Consider the following 18,923-nt stretch of genomic DNA (forward strand, 5'->3'; position numbering starts at 1 on the left):
TTCTTCCCTTAACTGTATTTAACTGTAGCTTTTCCAGTACAACAAGTTCTCAAAGCTCACCCCTCCATGCATTCCAAGAATGCCTGGAAGAAAACATCTGAGCAGGGCTAATATTACCCAGGAGATAATGGGTTTAATTGGATACAAGAATGGTCAATTCACAAGAGCAAAGTAGAACTTCTGGGTATCCTCAAGCTCCATACTGATCACAGTAATCCTGGATTTCTTTTTTTAATATCCACAAATGCCAGTATATAAATTGCTATGTTGTTCTCTATACTGAAAAAGTGAAAATTGGCTGTTTAGCAATGAGAATGGAGGGTTGGATCCAGCCTTTCCTCCTGCTCTTCCATCCCCATCAAATAACAGATTGGTGGGATTTTACTTTTTTTAAAAAGCTCTGCACACATGGCCCCAGCTGTTCTGCATGCAGTCCTTTAGATAGGAGCAAAAAACTACTTCGGAACTATCCATTTTAGGTCCAGCCTGCAAATTGCTATACTTAAAACAAAAATCATGTAAAGGACAATTTGGGGAAAAAACAAGCTGGAAGCCATTGACAAATTGGGCATTGTGTCCCATGATTTTAGATAAGATATAATTTTCTGAACAACCTAGAGAGCTTTGGCTGTTGGGTGATAGAGAAATGTAATAAATAAATAAATATTGGTCGTTCTTTCACTACAAAATATAATTAGCCCTCACATTTATTATTCAAAAATACTTTCTGGATGTAAATCTCAACAAGACATCTGCATATCTTTCCTCCACCTCAATGCTTTACCACACAAAGATAATAACAAGTGAATTGTTTTTTACTGTGGACTTGTCTTAAGTCCAGGCCAGAGTGGGTGGGGGTGGGGGGAGATCATGTAGCCAGAGAGGTTCCATGTTCAAATAATTGCAGAACTTATTCATTACTTCATCTTACTGATAGGGCAGAGATGAATGAAATGAGGACACATGAGAATCCAGCACTCTTATCAGGTTGAAATTTCAATTCAACAGTGCAGGCTGAAAATAGTCTTTGGCATTTCATGTGATTGAAGACCTCTTTGTGGCTTTTTTAAAATCATAAAATGGATTGGATTGGATGATATTTAATCCATGATCTTCGTACAGCCTGCGGCTGGGAAGGGAGTCTTTCATCTGCACCTAGTGAGCACACCTATCCTTCTACATGTCTACACATGGGTATAACATACACACATCAGTCTGCAAAGCACGATTTGGGAATGAACCAGGTGAATTGGGACTATGCACACTGAATCTTCCACACTTACAGCCTATTCAAGTGTTCAGTCCATGTGTGGGTGTCTGGCGGGATCAGCAAGTTTGGTGAACGAGACAAGAAGGTACAATAAACTCTATTACATTTAGGGCGCAATCCTCTGCATGTTTAGGCAGAGAAAAAGCCTACAACTCCCAGCATGGCAGGGGAATGCTGGGAGTTGTAGGCCTTTTCTCTGTCTAAACATGCATAGGATTGCACCCTTAGAAGAGAATAAGGTCCAATCCAGGCCACAGTGTTAACTGTAGGTTTTGGTCACTTGGATTTGATTTGAAATGAATGCTCATCACGATTTGTATGAGCAATATAAAATTATATGCCTGTTTGTGCCCTACTTGAAGTAACCATGCAGGAATGCTCTTGATCTGTCAGGTGTCATGGTTCTTGGATGCCTGGGAGACTGGAGGCAGCAGGGCCAGCCCTACTATTATTCAAACTGAAAGAGCCACCTCAGGTGGCAGATGCCAGGGAGCAGAAGTGAGGTATTGGAGCTATATATGCCATGCAGCCTACCTTGAGCCCCCAAAGCTAGCCTGCTACCCTCAAGTGAAGTCAGGTTATGGCCCCCTTGCTAATATTAATTCAATTGCCAGTCTGATTGGCTTCTGAAAATGAAATGGGTGCTGGCCACCATTTATACTTTGCCTCTAGCAGAATACTTTCTTGGGCCAGCACTGAGACACAGGTTATTCCTGGCACTTATAGGTATAACAGGTCACAGGAGATTACAGCTACTTTAGGCCAGCCAGAAGCTGGATACATCTGCTGAGCAAAGAAATTACATGATTTTCAAGTTCCAGTAGCATATCATTCCTCCATATATAAATTCCTGGTAATTTTCAGTTCTCCTGTCTTCTGAACCACTTGCGGTGAAGGCTCAACTTCCCGTGAGAAGCCAGTCTTCCGAAATTCAGAACTTCCTGCTACATATTCACTGGTTCCAGATTACAGTTATATTTTTGCAAATTTCCCAGGGAGTCTTACCATTGCTTCCAATTTATCTTCCTATGGTCTTTATTTGATTTGTTAAATAATCTGATTCCAATCAGAAGATTACTTGCCTATTTGTCTCAGCTCTCAAATTGCTCCAGCTATAGATTCCACCCTTTACATCAGCTTGAATACCTGTGGAACCCTACAAAGTCAAATGTTTGTTAATTTGTAGGGTTTTAATGATTTGCTTTGTTGTTCATACCTTTTAAAAAAATACCAACTACAATAATAGTATAGTAACAGCAACATTAGTTGTGATTTCTAAAGGTAATTGAAATCACCTTTATGGTCTTTAATCAGCCTGAGGTGATGTTAAAAAGGGTATTTGTTCAGTTGGTGAGTATCCTGTATCCTTTGAAAACGCCAGTACTTTTCAAGGTGTGTCAACAACATGCGCTTGAATGCTTGTTACAGGGTACTAAAGAAGTCATTTACTATTGATCACAAATGAATGTGTAAACCAAGGTTGATCATAATAGTAATTGATCATAAAAGTAAGTAATTCTAAAGGCATAGATGAGCAGTGCTGTGATCCAATGTGAAATTAGATTTGACACCATGATAGAGGGCAGTTCCCCAAAGTATATCTCAGTGACAGTAAACTTGAATAAAGAATCTTTAAAAATTATTGAAGAAATTGTTAATAGCAAGCATGAAGTAAAATCTTAAACCAGAGAATCAGCCCTCCAGCTATGTAAGATCAGTCAATATATATATATACTTGAACAAGAATTCTTGATTCATGCATTACAGTTCAGCACTTTCTTTGCTTTAAAAGTACCAGGCATTGGTATGGGAGGATGTTTTGTATCAGAGCACTGCCTTAATCTACAAGTCAATGTCAGACAGACAAGGAATCGGTTGCCAAAGCACAGTGGTGGCTACACATTCATCTTTCAAAACAAGCTTAGGGCACAATCCCATGCAGATAGGCGGCCACCTCCAAAGTCAGAGGCGACCGCCTATCCAATGCAAGGCAGGAGAAGCACAGAGGGAATTTGTTTCCTTGTAATGAGAGAGGACAGGAAAGACTTACGGTGTCATTTGTAATAATCACTTGATTTATATATAGAACGTTTTGGAAGTTATCTGACTCCTAGAATAGGCATGACAATTCTTAATTCTGCATCACATCCCCAAAGAACAGCAGCCTGGACTCCCTGCAGCAATGCTGCTATTACTGCTGCTTCTTTGCTGAGTGCCCAGGTGTCTGTCTCTGCCCAAATTTAAACTATAAGCTGTTTCTTAATCCTCTTGCTACCTGAAGAATGTAACATTCCAAAGGCTGAAGAGAGATTTTTAAGCCATTAAAGGCCACTAAGCTTAGTTTTTTGGTCTACTGTTATGTATCGTGTTCTATAAAATCAGAGTGATAGGCCCTTTCACAAACTTACAAGAATATCTAATACCACATTTGAATAACCATGTGCCACAACTTGCTTCTAGCAAAATGGCTTTGACACAGTGAAACAGAGGCAAAATATTTCAGTACCAGCATCATCCTATTTTTTTTAACTTTTTAACACAACATGTAATTAGCAACAGAATGTAGAGCCAGCATAAAGCAACATAAAAGCTCTCTTCACTTGCTGCCCTTCAGATTCTGCTGAGAGAGAGAGAGCGAGATACACACACACACACACACACACACACACACACACTCCATTTCCCCATAAACATTGAGAAATAAGAAACTTTTGTAGCATTGAGGCTGGGTTATTTTAGTCCTTGGTATAGTTTTCCAAAATTACAAAATCTCATAGGAAAGAAAAGATTAGTTTGAATGAGGAAATTGTTGTTAAAATGTGGTTTCCTCTGGAAAGTAACTATGTAAATATAGGGTTTTTAAAGAGTGGAACTACTGCCTTGATGCATTCATGGCCATATATGCTTGCTTTAGCGAACAGGCACCTACATATTTGAATTCCTGTTTGTCTTACAGAGTCAACACAGCTCAGAAGCTAGTTTTTCTGAAGGACTGTTTACTAAATAACTAAGGCCAAATACCAAAGAGCAGAGCAAGAGTTTTAACCCTCTTTCAGCCCAAGGATCACGTTCAGTTTCAGAGAAGCTTGCAGGGGACGCCTTCAGCAGTGGGCAGGGCTGAAGGCAAAAGGAGCGTGCGGGGGCAGGGGGAGAATGCCAGCTATTTTAGCTTACAACTCTTACTGCCAGGCACTAAGCCTTAAGAGAGTCATTTCAAGCTTTTAGAATGGGGGCGGGGGGGAGCAGACAAAAGCTGGGAAAGCGCCAGATGATAGGGAGTTGGGGAACAGAGTGTAGGGCCAGGGGAAAGAGGTGTGGCCATCTGGGGCACCCCAGATTGAGGCTCCAGTTGGACCAGATTTGGCCTAAGATTTGACACCCCTAGAATAGGGGTGAGATTGACCCTCTGGAATACAAATATCAAGAGGTTTTTTTCCAGCAGAACCTATTTACAGGGGAGCACAAAACAAGGAAAACAGTCTTAACCTATTCTTCTAGGTGCACAAATCACCCACGTTCCAATAGAATCTGAACTCAACACGTCTTGCATATTGGTTTTGGGGGATGGCATGTATTCAGTCACAACTGGAGACAACATGGACATATCTAAAAACCACCACCACCAAAAACAGTTGGAATGCCGTGATTTTATCTCGATACTTTTCTGGATTTCGTATTAATTTTGTACTGGGGGTGGGGGGTGGGGTAGGTTGCAGGATACATTAAAAGAAATAATCTTTTCCCCAACAGATACTCTGAACAATTTCCACAATTAATTAGTCAATTAAATACAGTGGTTTGGATCCAGAGTTCCTATGAGTGGAACTCTGCTCATGGGGCACTCCTGCTGGAGGGAGGGGGGGTGATTTTGATATTCCTCCTTTTCCCTGCAGGTCCCTGTACCTCTTGAAAGTTGGCTCTAGATGGTTGGGGGATGCTCCGGAAGAATGGGGGAGTAACGCAAGGGCTGCAGAGGGAATGGGGAATGAGCAAAAACGACAGCCTTTCTCCAACGAGCGCCTCCGCTGGATTTCAGTCCCTTCTACAAACAGAAAGAGAAGGTGCTTCCAGCCAGAGGGGTCCTAATGCTAGCAACCAGAAGCCATTGTGCAGCTTTTGAGACTTAACAGATAAAAGAGAAGAAGCGGGAGGGTTATGCATTGAAGACAACATTATCTGGACTCCCCATAAAACTCCATGAATGAAGCAGGGCAATGACATCACCACAAAAGCCTTGTCTGGAAGCACACAGAGTCTGGATCCAACCCAATATCATGACTGAGAATGTTCATCCTGAGAAAGACCAGTTGAATCAAACACACAAATTGTATTCCAAACTGCATTCTAGAGATACTGTCCCTGATGTTAATAGATGCAATAATCTGGAATGACACCATCTCTTCTTACCTCAGAGAGTCACTACTTCATAAAAAAAAAGTAGTGAGGAGTGAAGAGACAAAATGACTTCCTTTATTCAGCCCCTGACTGTAGTTAACTACAGATTAAATCGGACTGATATGATTTTTAGAATACAAAAGCATACAAAATTTAGTTTAATTTTCCCCCAGGGTTCTTACTTCTTATCTTTGCTGTACAATCATTCTGACCTTCTATAAGTCCAGTAAACCCTGTACAAGTAATTGGTTTCTCTTTTTTATTATTTAAATTTTATTTTAATTTGAAAACACAGCAATATTTGACTGGTGGATATCAGCAGTTTTTACAATCTCAATTACAACAACCCCATCTCCAAGCACAGGCATATTTCCAAGAAAATGTTTTTTGTGACAATATATAGCTCACGACTATATTAATAAATAGCAATTTGACTATTTTTCACATTCTTAAGGATAGTGATTTTATTCTTTGCTCTCTGGGCCTGCACTGCCCTGAAGTGTGCTTTCTGGTCATCCACAAGACTGCAAAACATATAATAGAAAAAAATGAAGTCCTTTTCCAAAGCTAATCATTGTAGATACCTACTTAAAACTCCTTTCTTTCTGCATTCGCATAAAGCTGTACTGAATGTCCTGAATGAAGAGGAAAATGTTGTTAGGTACATGTATGTGTCGCTACATTGATGCATGCTCCATGTTACTTAGATGTTTGTCAGCCAAGACATAGGAAGCTGCCTTATACCAAGTTAGACCATTGGACCATATATCTCAGTATTGCCTACACTCAGTATTGTCTCAGTATTGCCTACACTCAGTATTGGCTCTGCTGGAGAGGAGTCTTTTCAAGTCCTAGCTGAAATTGCCAGGGATTGAACCTTTGATCTTTTGCATGCAAAGCAGGTACTCTACCACTGAGCTACAGCTCTTCCACTCTAGTATTCAGAGTGTTTTCTTACATGATTGCCACATGTAGGGAGCCATTTGAAAGGCTTTGGTAACACTGATACAGGCATGGAGAGTCTCCGCACAGTGTAGGGGCCCTGGGCAATACATCTCAATGGATTCCCTCCTTCAATGAATCTCCCTTCTCACCAGCATTGTCACCAGCTGCTAATGGTCCTTATCCTCTTTCTTGTCATTGCTGCCACTTGCTCGCTTGACAGAGAGAGCCAGGGAGCAAGTAGGCAGGGGCATCTGCTGCTCCTCCTCATCACCAACATTGTCTGGGCCAGAGCAAGAGGCAGGTGAACAAGCAGGTTGCAATGGTGAAGAGGAGGAGCAAGTCCAGCGGGATCTTATCAGCGGGCCCCGCTGGGGTGTGGGCCCTCAACATGTGCCCAACCATGCCCAGCTTTGGCACTGGCCCCGAGTGGAATGCAAATTACTGAATACATTTTTATGTTTTCTGTTTCAGATGATCATTCTCGAGTTAGACTGCAGCCCATTGAAGGGGACTTAAACTCCGACTACATCAATGGCAATTATATTGATGTATGTATGCTCATCCAGATAACAAATGTACAGTATTAACAGTATTATTCAAAGAAAGACACTTTGTTTATTGGCTATTTAAAATAAATTTTGCATGTGTTCAGGCTGCCACTGCTTAATACTATGAGAAACCATAATCGGACGACCCCACATGTATACTAAAGTTGTCATTAAAACTACCAAAGATTTGCTAATAAGAAAATTAAATCAATAATTTCCCAAGATTGCTGCATTCTGTTGCCTGGCTACTTTCCCTCCTAAAGCGTATGTGGACCAAAGCATTGTTATTTTCATTTTCTGTCAATGACTTGGCATAATTTCTTTTTAAAGGGGAGCTGATGGCATATTAATGTGACAAAACTCTGTAATTCCTAATGCAGTGACTTGAAATCTCTTGTCATCTCTGCACTTTTAAGCAGCCTTCAAAGTATAGTCTGCATCTGTTAACCAGTACTTCTAATGCAAGCAAGACATTTCATTAAATATGTACACTGTTTAATTATTGAAGGCTGTTTCTTTGTTCATTCTGCATGACGTTAACTTAATGTTTTACATTAGAATAAATTCTTTAGGAGAGAGAGAGAGTATTTGGGGGGCATTGAAAGAATGAAATCAAAAGTAGAACTGAAAATCAATGAAGAATCAATGCCATTTTTAGCCATAAGTCTACAAATAAACTTCAGTAATTTTCATGTTCACACATAACCTTAATGTTTAGTAACTTACAACGACAGAGAGAGCAATCCTGTGGGGATAGGCAGCCGCCTCCAAACTCGGAGGTGACCGCCTATCCAATGCATGGCAGGAGGAGCCCAGAGGGGATCGTCTCCTCTGCATCCCAGCTGCCCTGCATTTGAGGCTAGGCAGCTGATTTCAGTTGTCTGGCCACGGGACATTGGAGTGCAGTGTGGGGAGGCCGGACAACACATAGGAAGTGTCGTATCAGCACGTCCAAACTGCTCCCTGCTCCCAGGAACACCCCTTTTGCCCACTCCACACTGCTGTTATGAGCATGGAGCGTGGGGACGATCCGCACCACCTACGAGTCCGCAGGGGAGGGGTGAGGAGGCGCTTCTCCAAGAATCGACCTCGGAGTGTCTAGTGGCCATAGGATTACGCCCTTAGTCATCTTAGGATACAATCCTATGCATGTTTAGACAGAAAAAAAGTCCTCCAACTTCCAGCATTCTCCAGCCAGGCATGCTGGCTGCGGAATGGTGGGAGTTGGAGGATATTTTTCTGTCTAACATGCATAGCATTGTGTCCTTAGAGCACAATTCTATTCATAAGACAGAAACAAGTCCTACAATTCCCAGCATAAACATATATAGGATTGCTCCTTTATTTAATGTTATCAACATTGCTTTTGTCTTCATTAGTGACACCTTGTGACTAAGCTACCACTGCCTTTCATACATAGCTTTCCACTAGCTATGTCAAAAGTGAATTTAAATCATTCCTTTTTCAGTTCATTAGAACTAGTTATTTCTTTATTATTTAACACGTGTTATTATCCTGTAAGACTTGTATCAAGCAAATTATCTCTCTTCTTATTTGGCAGTCTCAGTGTTGGGGATTATATCCATTGGCTTGCTCTAAATGAAATATATTTAAATGGTGGCTAATTCAGACATAAATCTAAGTGAATACTTGCATAGTTGGGACTGGTGCTTAGATGGCAGCACTGCAGATTAATCATAATTCTTCATTTTGTCTTTATTGACTGTTTCAAATCTTCTTCATACCACATCACTCCTTAGTAATACAATTTGGAGTGTCCCTAATATCTTTCTATAACTGTACCTTAGTAATGTCATGCTGAAGCCAGTTTAAATTGCTCTATAGGGTGGCTATCACCATATGGCAGGCCATTTGTGTGCATTGGTTTACCACTAATTGAGCAAATGTTTCCACATCACCACACATTTGTTTGGTTTTTCATGGTGGCATGGAGGAAATCTCTTAATCTGCTTAGTGTTCGCTCTGCACAGATGGACCAATTAAAAGTGTTCTCTGAATGGAGGTTGTTGCATTCCCTGGCACTTATTCTTGCCGCCTCTCTCTTGTCACACTGGTATAAAGAGTATGGCTTTACATTGCTTCCTTGATGTGGTTGGTGATATAGATTCACCATGATTTAAACACACCTTTGGAAATAATATGGATCATCTAATTACCTGGATGCACCAATGTATGTGTCAGAGACTTGGCAAAGCTGCTGCAATAACAACCACACCAATGCAATACATATTCTGTTGTTCTCCATACCCCCAAAAAGTCAATATTCAGTGTTACCAAAAAAATCTATAAGTTATTAGTATTTACTGCTCATCCAGCATCTGATTAAATTATTCTTGCTTTCCAGAGAAAGGAGCAGGGTTGTTTTCCATTGAGTTTTCTATTTAGAGCTGAGCAAACAATTCACAGTACATATATTTAATAAAATGGCATTTTCCCGTTCATAAACAAATCATGATTCCAAAAGTTTTCTTAATGATATGCTGCCCTGATTAGATGTATAAAGATGATAAAGATCTAGCATTAACTTTATTAATATCAGTAACACGTTTCTACTGTGAACAAATGCATTCCAATTCACATTTCAGACTGCAGTTTGTACTTTTGAGATTCATTTTTCATTATGTGTTAGCAATAATTACTTTTAAGTAGACCAGAACAGCAAGTCCTATAAATTTCAGTGGCAGTTGTACATAAATTTCCTGCTTCAAAGGCATTAATGGAATTAACAGCACACTCATAAAGGAGTGAATGCAAAGGGGATGTAAACATAATAATCGTTGATGAGCAAGTGTAATATAATGCTTATAAAATTCTGCTCAGTGATGCAGCAGTTACTTTTCCTGCAATTGCAATATACATTTTACAGAGAAATTATCCTCTGTATCATGCACATTTTAAAAGAGTGTCCAGTAGGTGAGGATTTAGGCCTAATTTGCACATAACCTCAATAATAGCCACTAAAAAAACATTTCCTTGTGATTCCACAGAGATTATTATTTTTCTCACCAGTGCCACCCAGTTAGTAGAACTGGGGATGCTGGTGTGGCAAGTAACTATGTGACTGGAGCTGCCAGACATTGTCTGGATGGTATGGAATCAGAACACAGAGAAGCAGTTTTTCAGTGGGTAATATACTGCCCTGATAACATTGCCTTGCACTGTAGCAGGTATTTTGATTTGTGAGAGGTCCTTCACAAATAAATGTTACTGCTACTTCCAAAGTTCAATTGCTTAGAATATTTCCTTGGAAAAGAAGCATCAGAATAAGAACACAGCAGCTATATTCCTTCCCTCATATTATGCACGGTTTGGGAACCCTCCTGTCAGCTTTGGCTGCTTCTACTTGTCCCAGCTTTGTACCTAACATCTTTTTTAATCAATGTCACATTCAGTAATTCGTATGTATTCATGTTGATGATTTTCACCTTGTATCTCTGACAGATTGTGTTCAAGATTGACACAAAACATTGTTTTAAATATTTTATTTCAGGGATATCACAGGCCAAACCACTATATTGCTACACAAGGTAAGTTCACCTCACAGTTATGTTTTTCTTGTGTATATGTGCATTTCCCTTTAAGTGAAAAACATTCTTGTGAAGGTTTTTACTTTAAGCTGTAGTAAACAACTAAGGGGGGCCGCGGTGGCTTAGTGGTTAAGACGCTGAACTGCAGACCGGAAGGTCGGCAGGACAGCAGTTCGAGACCCGAGTGCTGCGTGACGGAGTGAGCTCCCGTCCTCAGTCCCAGCTCCTGCCAACCTAGCAGTTCGAAAGCAAGAAATTGCAAGTAGATAAATAGGTGCCGCTTTGGCGGGAAAGGTAACAGCGTTCCGTGCACCTCAGTGTTCAGTCATGCCGGCCACATGACCACGGAAGCGTCTTCGGACAGCGCTGGCTCTTCAGCTTAGAAATGGAGATGAGCACCACACCCTAGAGTCAGACACGACTGGTTGGGGACACCTTTACCTTTTTTTTTTAAACAACTAATACTTCAACCCAGGCACCTGATAAGTTGATCAGATAAGCCCTCTAACATCACAGCATCCTGCAACTGATTACAGAAGTCCAGAGTCTTAATATCACCCTTGATGAACAGTGCTGTATTTCTTTATTTTTAATGGAGTGGCGGGTGGTAGACTAAACCACAGCATGAACACTGTCTGGCAACCTTTCTGTTCCTGCTAATTCTACACCCAAATTTGACACAGAATAGAAAGCATCCTCACACAGTTTGATATGTTAAGCAGACTACCAACATTGTAACGTTTATAGCAAACTTAAAGGAACAGAATCTCTATTCCTGTATTCAATGGTGCATCAGGGGCTGGACCACAGCCCCACAGCTCCCCACCCCAAACAACTATCCAGAGAGTGGCAGGAGCAAACTCCCATTTTATTCCTGTAGTCATGATGGTGCTATGATCTGAGTAACTCAAAATGCACTTGCTCAAAGTATTATTATTATTATTATTATTATTAGGGTTGGCAAATGGTTTTGTTATTATTCTTACATATCAGGAATGTAGACACAGTTTTCATTTTAAAGCATGGAATGACAATAGGAGGATGTAGGAAGAGAAATGTTAGTTGCGTGTGTCACAACTGAAGTATTACAGATCACTGTTGTGTGTGTGTGTGGGCGGGGGGAATAAGACAATTAAGTCCAAGATCTAAAATTACCTAGCTGCATCACTGCCTGTATTGTGTAATAAGGAAATAGCCATCATTGCCTGAGCTGTGCTCTCTGATGAGCATATGCCATTCATTCTTTGTGGCTCTTGTTGTTATACCATACTGAAGATGAAGTGGGAGTATTCAAGGGTTCAAAACACAAAAATTAATTGAACAAAATAACCTAGAAATCACTACTTGCAATATACCTTTTCCTAGTGGAAGTCATCTGTAGTGTATAGATATTTCTTTTTGCACCTGGAGAAAACTGCTAAGCCTTGGAGCCCTGTAGGTTCTCCAGCATTATACTTTTAGCTGCTTCTCAATTCCACAGAGAGAGATTTATATTTCCAAAAGAATGTAACCAAGAGCAGAATCTAAGGATTCGTTTACACAGTCAAAGAGCCATGAGGACTTGTTTGTCTTATCTGTATCCCACACAGCTCTTTGATCCTTTAAATTAAAGCCTCTGCAGTTGAAAGTGACTCATAACATATTTGGAGATTCCCCTTGTTTCTTCCCTGAAATATTTTTATATGGTTGCTCTTTTAATGCTTTCTTGTCCTTTGCTGAGTGTGTGAAATGAACACATTCTGCCCCCATGGAACTGGAAAAGTTTCTGCCTCCTATCATAGAAAATGAATGAAGGATGGTGAGCTGTTTTCCAATGGAGATCTCAGTCTTTCTTTATAAACCACTGTTGCTCCTAACCAAACAGCCCTACAGCTCAACCCAGTAACCATTTATTTTCATCATATGTATTTCACCACAGGCTATTTATTAAGCAGCATCCAATTCCCAAAAACAACATCAACCTCCAAATGTGAGAAGGTGCATGGTTTAAACACATTTTGCACTTTAATGTACATAGCCAGCCACAGGAAGACAAACTCACATATTGATGACTTAGACCTCGTCTTCAATTTTGAACAATATTTGTAAAACATCATTTACTGCAGGCGGGATTCATTCTCACAATTTATTGACAGTTCATTACCTTCTGTCATCTTTTCCCATCCACATGAGTAAATTCTTATTTGAGCACAGTAATGGAATTTAGCTGCAGCAACTTCCATGATCTCTTAGATCCATTTTGAGGATGTGCTGATAAATCACACACACACACCTCCACATGCAGCTAATTCAGAATGGCTCCATTTTGATTGGATTCAATTGGAAAATGTTTATGGACATCCAAAATCAATCCAATTTTAAATATGATCCATTCCAAATCAGTAATGCTTCTGGGCCCCATGTGCTCCTAATGATGTTCCTGCCTGATGTTCTAATGTTGATTAGGGCCTGAAGCCCTGCTATGGCAATTCCTAGACAACCCTCCCTACCTCTTTCTACCTCAATAACTTTGGGAAAGGGGGCAGGGAACAGAGAAAGCTACCGAGAATCACTGTGGGCTGAAACAGATCCAATTCAGATAGATCTCTCCAGAGTCTGAGCCAGTTTGAAACTGACCTGGTTTGAGGGGATTTGGATTCCAGAAATCCAAAATCTGACTCCTTCCTCCTCATTTTCAGATTCTGCCCACATCGCTAGTGATTGTGGAAGCTGTTGTGGCTATATCCTGTGTTTTCCTAGTTCACACACTACACTGTCATATATGGGTAGACAACTTGTGTGAAAGGAAGAAAGCAGAAAATAATGTGGGAAGTGATCTTTGGTGTCCTGGGATGGGAAGAGGAAAGGAAAAGTCATGCCATCCTCTTGACTTTCCCCCCATCATCTGTAGATATAAACTGTAAACTCAGAAAGTCTCTGGAACCTATTCAGAGTTACTCATGACTTTTGGGAAACATGCCTATTTAAAAAGTTGACCTAAACTTCTGAACTGCTTGTTTGGAGTATTACCCTTAAAATATTTCACAATCATCCTTTCAGCAGCCTTTCAGATCCAACTGCTTCCCACCTTTGTGCATGTACATGTCTCTACTATGCTCTACAGGAAAGAGAAATCAATTGAGAAATCAGTTCAAATCTCTATAGAGTTGGTTGAGATTGGTATTTAATTGTCTTAGTGCTCTTCTTTAGCTCCGTTCAACATATCAAGTGTTAATGAGCAAATATAATTGGCTGCCGCTAAATAGCAGCAAACTTAATCGGTTTGCAGTAGGCTACCGATCTGGCTTTTAACAAAGCTGGAGGGTTACATAATCACTTGTTTCTTGCTGTTTTAGTATCTTCCAAGTGAACCAGAGTTAGCTTTACGTGGTTTTGCTTGGCAATGAGCTTACCTTTAGCCTCCTTCCCAGTCTGGTGGATTAAGGGACTGGTGTAAAAAGAGAAAAATGTGTTTTACCTAATGGTGTACCAAGAGACCATCTAACTACATTTTAAGTGCAATACATTCAGAAGATGCAATTTGGGTTGGAAAATTATAGTCTACTTTTCTTCTATACAGTAGCTATAATAGGTTGAAATTGCCACTAATGAAGACTTTAGATGATCTGCAGTAATTGGCAGACACAGTAAGTACCTGGGTCATCTTGCTGTAAAACTCTTCAGTGTTGACTCAGTGCAATGGATCGTGTACAAAAAACAGGCAGACACAATTTAAAAATGAGTATTTGACATTTTCCAAATGAAGATAATTCTTTGAAGTCCTTTTACTGTAAAAAAAAATATTTTTTTTTAAAAAGTCTCTGATTCTACCATTGTCCCATTTGCTGGTTGTTATGCTGATTACACACTATAGATAGTTGATGAATGTTATTATTCTCTTATTGGAGAAGTGTGGAAGAATTTCTTGGGGTGAAAAATGAAACAGTAGCAATGGATCATTATGTAAAAATGAATGTACCCAACATTGATTACTTTTTTTACAATTAAGGAACACTAAAACATTTCAAAGGGCTATTCTAAACAAACAAAAACAAGGTGCTGTATATTTTATGGGATAGATAATATATGCAGAATAAAATGAAACTAGAAGACAAAGGGCTATATGTCAGACTCAGATGTTCACAAAAGATTAATTTTGAACCATTGTCAACTGGACATAATAATGCAAGATATCCAGCCAGATATCCAGCATAAACCTGTAAATACTACAGGAAAAAAAATCTTCACTTTGTACGTATGTACAATATGCTTGTGCACATTTGCTCAAGCACTTATATATCACATTAGCCTTTGTCTGGCACAAACAGTTAAGTAGCACATATGCACCATAAAGGTAATCTTTTAATTATGCATGGGAGCAGCGATTATATTTGATGTGCTTAAGGCACAAGTTATTAAGATATATTAGGCCTAATAAAATATTTAATTACTAATTCTAAATCAGGCATTTCTGCTCCTTCAGTTTGCCTCCAGCTTTAAAACAAAGAAACCATTTACTTTCTCGCTTGTACTGTAAACATAATTTTCTTCCTCAATGCAAGAAACGTATTATGTTTCAATCCTGAGAACAACATCCTAATGTCAGTTATAAGCCCCTGGAGAGAAATATTTATAATGCAGGCGTTTAACCAGCTCTGACTATGGCAACACAAATATGCCAATATAAGAACGTCTTTCATATCTTTCCACTTTTCTTTCCACCTGTTGCCATGAATGTTGCAAGGGTTTTTCAATAATGGCGTTCAAAACACAAATACAAATTTCTAGCCAAAAATTCTCCTTCGGATATTTAAAGGGAAAATGTTTCTTTAAGTAGTTCACTTTAAGATGTTAATGTTCTTAGAACTGGAATAGAAAGTACACATATTGCATTTAAGGCAGCATTTGTTGCCTTGGTTCTGGCCTTTGGATGGAAACAACAATGACGACAACAACCATGATGATAACAGCGAATGGAACTGTAAAGGGCTTCAGAGTCCCTTGCTATCTAAAGTGGCCTTCCCCAACCTGGTGCCTTCCAGATGTGTTAGACAACAACTCCCATTATCCACCAGCCAACATGCTGGCTGGGGTGCTGGGAGTTGTAATCCAACACATCTGGAAGGCACCAGGTTGGGAAAGGGTAATCTAGATGGATGAGTTCAATCACTGTACACCGTCACTGCACACTGATGAGTTCCATGAGTAGCACAGTTTAGTCAGGGTAATCAGCTTGGGCTTGTTCAGATTTTTCTGTGCATGGGTCTAGTCTAATTTTCTGTGCATGGGTCTAGTCTAATAATCCAGTAGCTCCACTGGATATTGTTGCTGTCCTGAGATAGGACTCTGTGTATAACTTTCTGTCAAGTGCATCTGGAAGCTATGTTTCTCTTATCCTATTCATTCAGTGACTTCATTTCTCCCCTATTCACAACCATATAGTCCTGATAAATGGTTGATTTGTTTTGTTCTTTCTGGAAGGGTTTTAATAAAGGCAAGGCAGCCAAGAATATCCCCCCTCCGCTCTAGAAGCCTGCATACCCTAATCTGTCAGGTGCAGGTGTTTTGGTAGTATTATAATTTGACTTGAGTAATTAAATATTCAGACATTATTTAAACAAAAGAATGGTGACCTGTCTACCAACCATGGCCTAAAAATTTGACTTCTGGAATATCCTTCAGCTCTATTTCTAGACCCTGCATTATTCCAACAAGTGACAGAAGAAAACCTTTTGAGGACTGGTTAAATAGTTACACAGTGGTCTGGTTCAGATGAATTTTTGAGGCTTCATAAACCATGGTTTGTGCAGGCGGAAACAAGTGTTGGGGCTGTGTGCCCCTCCCCTTGCCTCTCCCCTCTCCCCTTCCCATTGGGTACCACCTTCAACACAAAGACCTCGTTCAGACAACATGACAGCCATTTGCCATTTTATTATGCATACCCTGGCCAAGGGTCACTGTTGTTTGTGTCATCTGAACTCAGGTGGCATGGTTGTTTGAGGGTTAAACAACCCTCGCATAAGCCACAGGCCTGGTTTGCACGTAACGAAAAGTCACCATGGGTGAATTTCCCCATGGGGTTTTTCATTGCGGCAGTCACCGCTATGTTGAATATTCAGGGGCCCACTGTAGTTATGTTACATGCAAATCCAGTGAGGGTGGGTTGTTGGGGTGATTGACAAGCCACCCACAAACCTAAAACAGCCCATGGGTTTGGGGTGGCTTGTCGACAGCCCCAACAACCCACTCTCACCAGATTTGCATGTAACAGGAAGCTGCAGCATGCCCCTGGGTGCCCCAAATATTCAAAATGGTGGCCGCCACCACCACCACAAGAAGCCCCATGGGGAAATTCATCCATGGTAGCTTCTCGTTACATGCGAACAGGTCACAGGCTATTTTAGGGTTATGCAAGGGTTGTTTAACCCTCAAATAACCCCTGCCACCTGGTTCAAATGACATGACAAGCCATGGCAATCCCCGCCCAAGGCTTGCATATTCATAATGGCGACTGGCATGCACCGCAGCCCTTTGCGGGTAAATTAAACCACGATGGGCTGTCTTGTCATGCGAACTGGCCCAAATATTTGGCTTGTATTAAGCCACAATTCTCCCTTATGTCCAAACCATGGAACTCTGGCTTAGTCCTGGTTAACGAAAATAAACCAGGATGTAACTCCAGTAGCAGCACTGTGCCTCCAATACCAACATAATATGAATATTGGATGGCTTGGTAAGAAGCTACATTTTTCATATCTTTTTTATGATCCATCTTTCTGGTTAATTAGACTTTACCTATGCTATGAAAATCACTGCTATACCTGGTGCTGTAGGTGATACCCAAATCTTGCCTTTGTCACAGTGGTAGAAGCTCATTGGCTCGTTGTTGTTGTTGTTTTTAATCTGCTTTCCTCCTATGTGCAATTGCTACTGAGACTGAGGCTTTGTAGAGATTACTTTAGCAGCTTCTAAATCTCATCCCAGCACAAAGTGTTCTCATTTAGTGCTTTTGGTACAGATACATTTATCTAAGCAACACAATTAAAATGGTTCATTTACTTGGAACGACAGCTATATTGTAAAGCACTGTTGAGTAAAAACTTCATGAAAGTGTGTGGTTACTTTTGTGACTTCATTTCCTCTTAGATGAGCTAAAGACTGCACAAAGTTCACTGCAGTTCTTGTATCGTATTGCAATACAAGAAGAATGCAATACCATTTAAATATTGTTGGTTGCAATTTTCTTGAAATTGGTAGGAAACATTTCTTGTTAGGCTAAGAGGATCTGCAGTTTTACTGTGCACTATCTACACTTAAATATGACAGAAACTATGCTATTTCATGACTTTGGGAAGTTATTCATTTGTATTAGAAATATGAGTCGGATGTGAAGTATTTAGTGGATCAACCCCTTAAGACTTAAATGCAGTTGTCATTTTTCCTGTATACTTTTATTTTTATTTTTGTAATATGTGGCATATCTTAAACCTGAAGAATCTTTTGATTTGACTTACATTGTCAAATATATTTCTCCTACAGTTACTGTTGTTCTTCTATGCACAAAGATATTTCATTGGTTATCTTGTTTGACAGTTAGGACTCATTAAAGATTAGGACAATGCTAGGCTGCATCAAGGATCAACATAATAGAAGGGGTACACGAGCATTAAATGTTTCCCTACAGTAGCCATTTTAGATCTTTGAGCATTGACTTTTGCAGAACAAAACATACAGGAAAGGTCTGCAAAGGGAGCAGTTTAGATATGGGCAGAGAAAGGTAAAAGGAGGTAGAGATGGGTTTGCATGATCACTACAGCCCACCATGGTTTATTTAAGCCACGATGGGTTGCAGTGCATGCTGGACGTCCTTTTGAATACTCAAGCTGCAGGAGGCTTATCATGTCATGTGAACCCAGCAAGGGTGGCTTATGCGAGGGTTAAACAACCCTCGTATAACTTATGGGCTATTTTAGGGTTACACAAGGATTGTTTAACCCTCACATAAGCCACCCTCTCTGGGTTCACACAACACGATAAGCCACAGCAACTGACTGCCATGGCTTGAATATTTAAAATGGCCACTGGCATGCACCACAACCCACCATGGTTTAAATAAGCCACTGTTGGCTTCAACAATCGTGCAAATCAGAGTAAGGACCCATCATTCCATAGTGAAATGGATATGTGCAGATTTTTCTCAATGGAAAATACAGTCTTTTGCAGGAAGAAGTTTCTGTT

General features: G+C 40.2%; 1 protein-coding gene across 5 annotated transcripts in view; it reads left to right on the forward strand.

Moving 5' to 3' along the window:
- Nucleotides 1–18,923, forward strand: part of PTPRM (protein tyrosine phosphatase receptor type M) — a 616,517-nt gene that overhangs the window by 546,908 nt on the left and 50,686 nt on the right. For all 5 annotated transcript variants that reach the window (XM_084849822.1, XM_084849823.1, XM_084849824.1 and 2 more), the window contains 2 exons: nucleotides 7,082–7,158; nucleotides 10,670–10,706. In XM_084849822.1, coding sequence (XP_084705948.1) covers nucleotides 7,082–7,158; nucleotides 10,670–10,706 — 114 coding nt within the window. The remainder of the gene's footprint in view (nucleotides 1–7,081; nucleotides 7,159–10,669; nucleotides 10,707–18,923) is intronic.

This window comes from Heloderma suspectum, chromosome 4 (assembly GCF_057233095.1).
Source record: "Heloderma suspectum isolate Gila_16-S chromosome 4, 16-S_ref, whole genome shotgun sequence".
NCBI lineage: Eukaryota > Metazoa > Chordata > Lepidosauria > Squamata > Helodermatidae > Heloderma > Heloderma suspectum.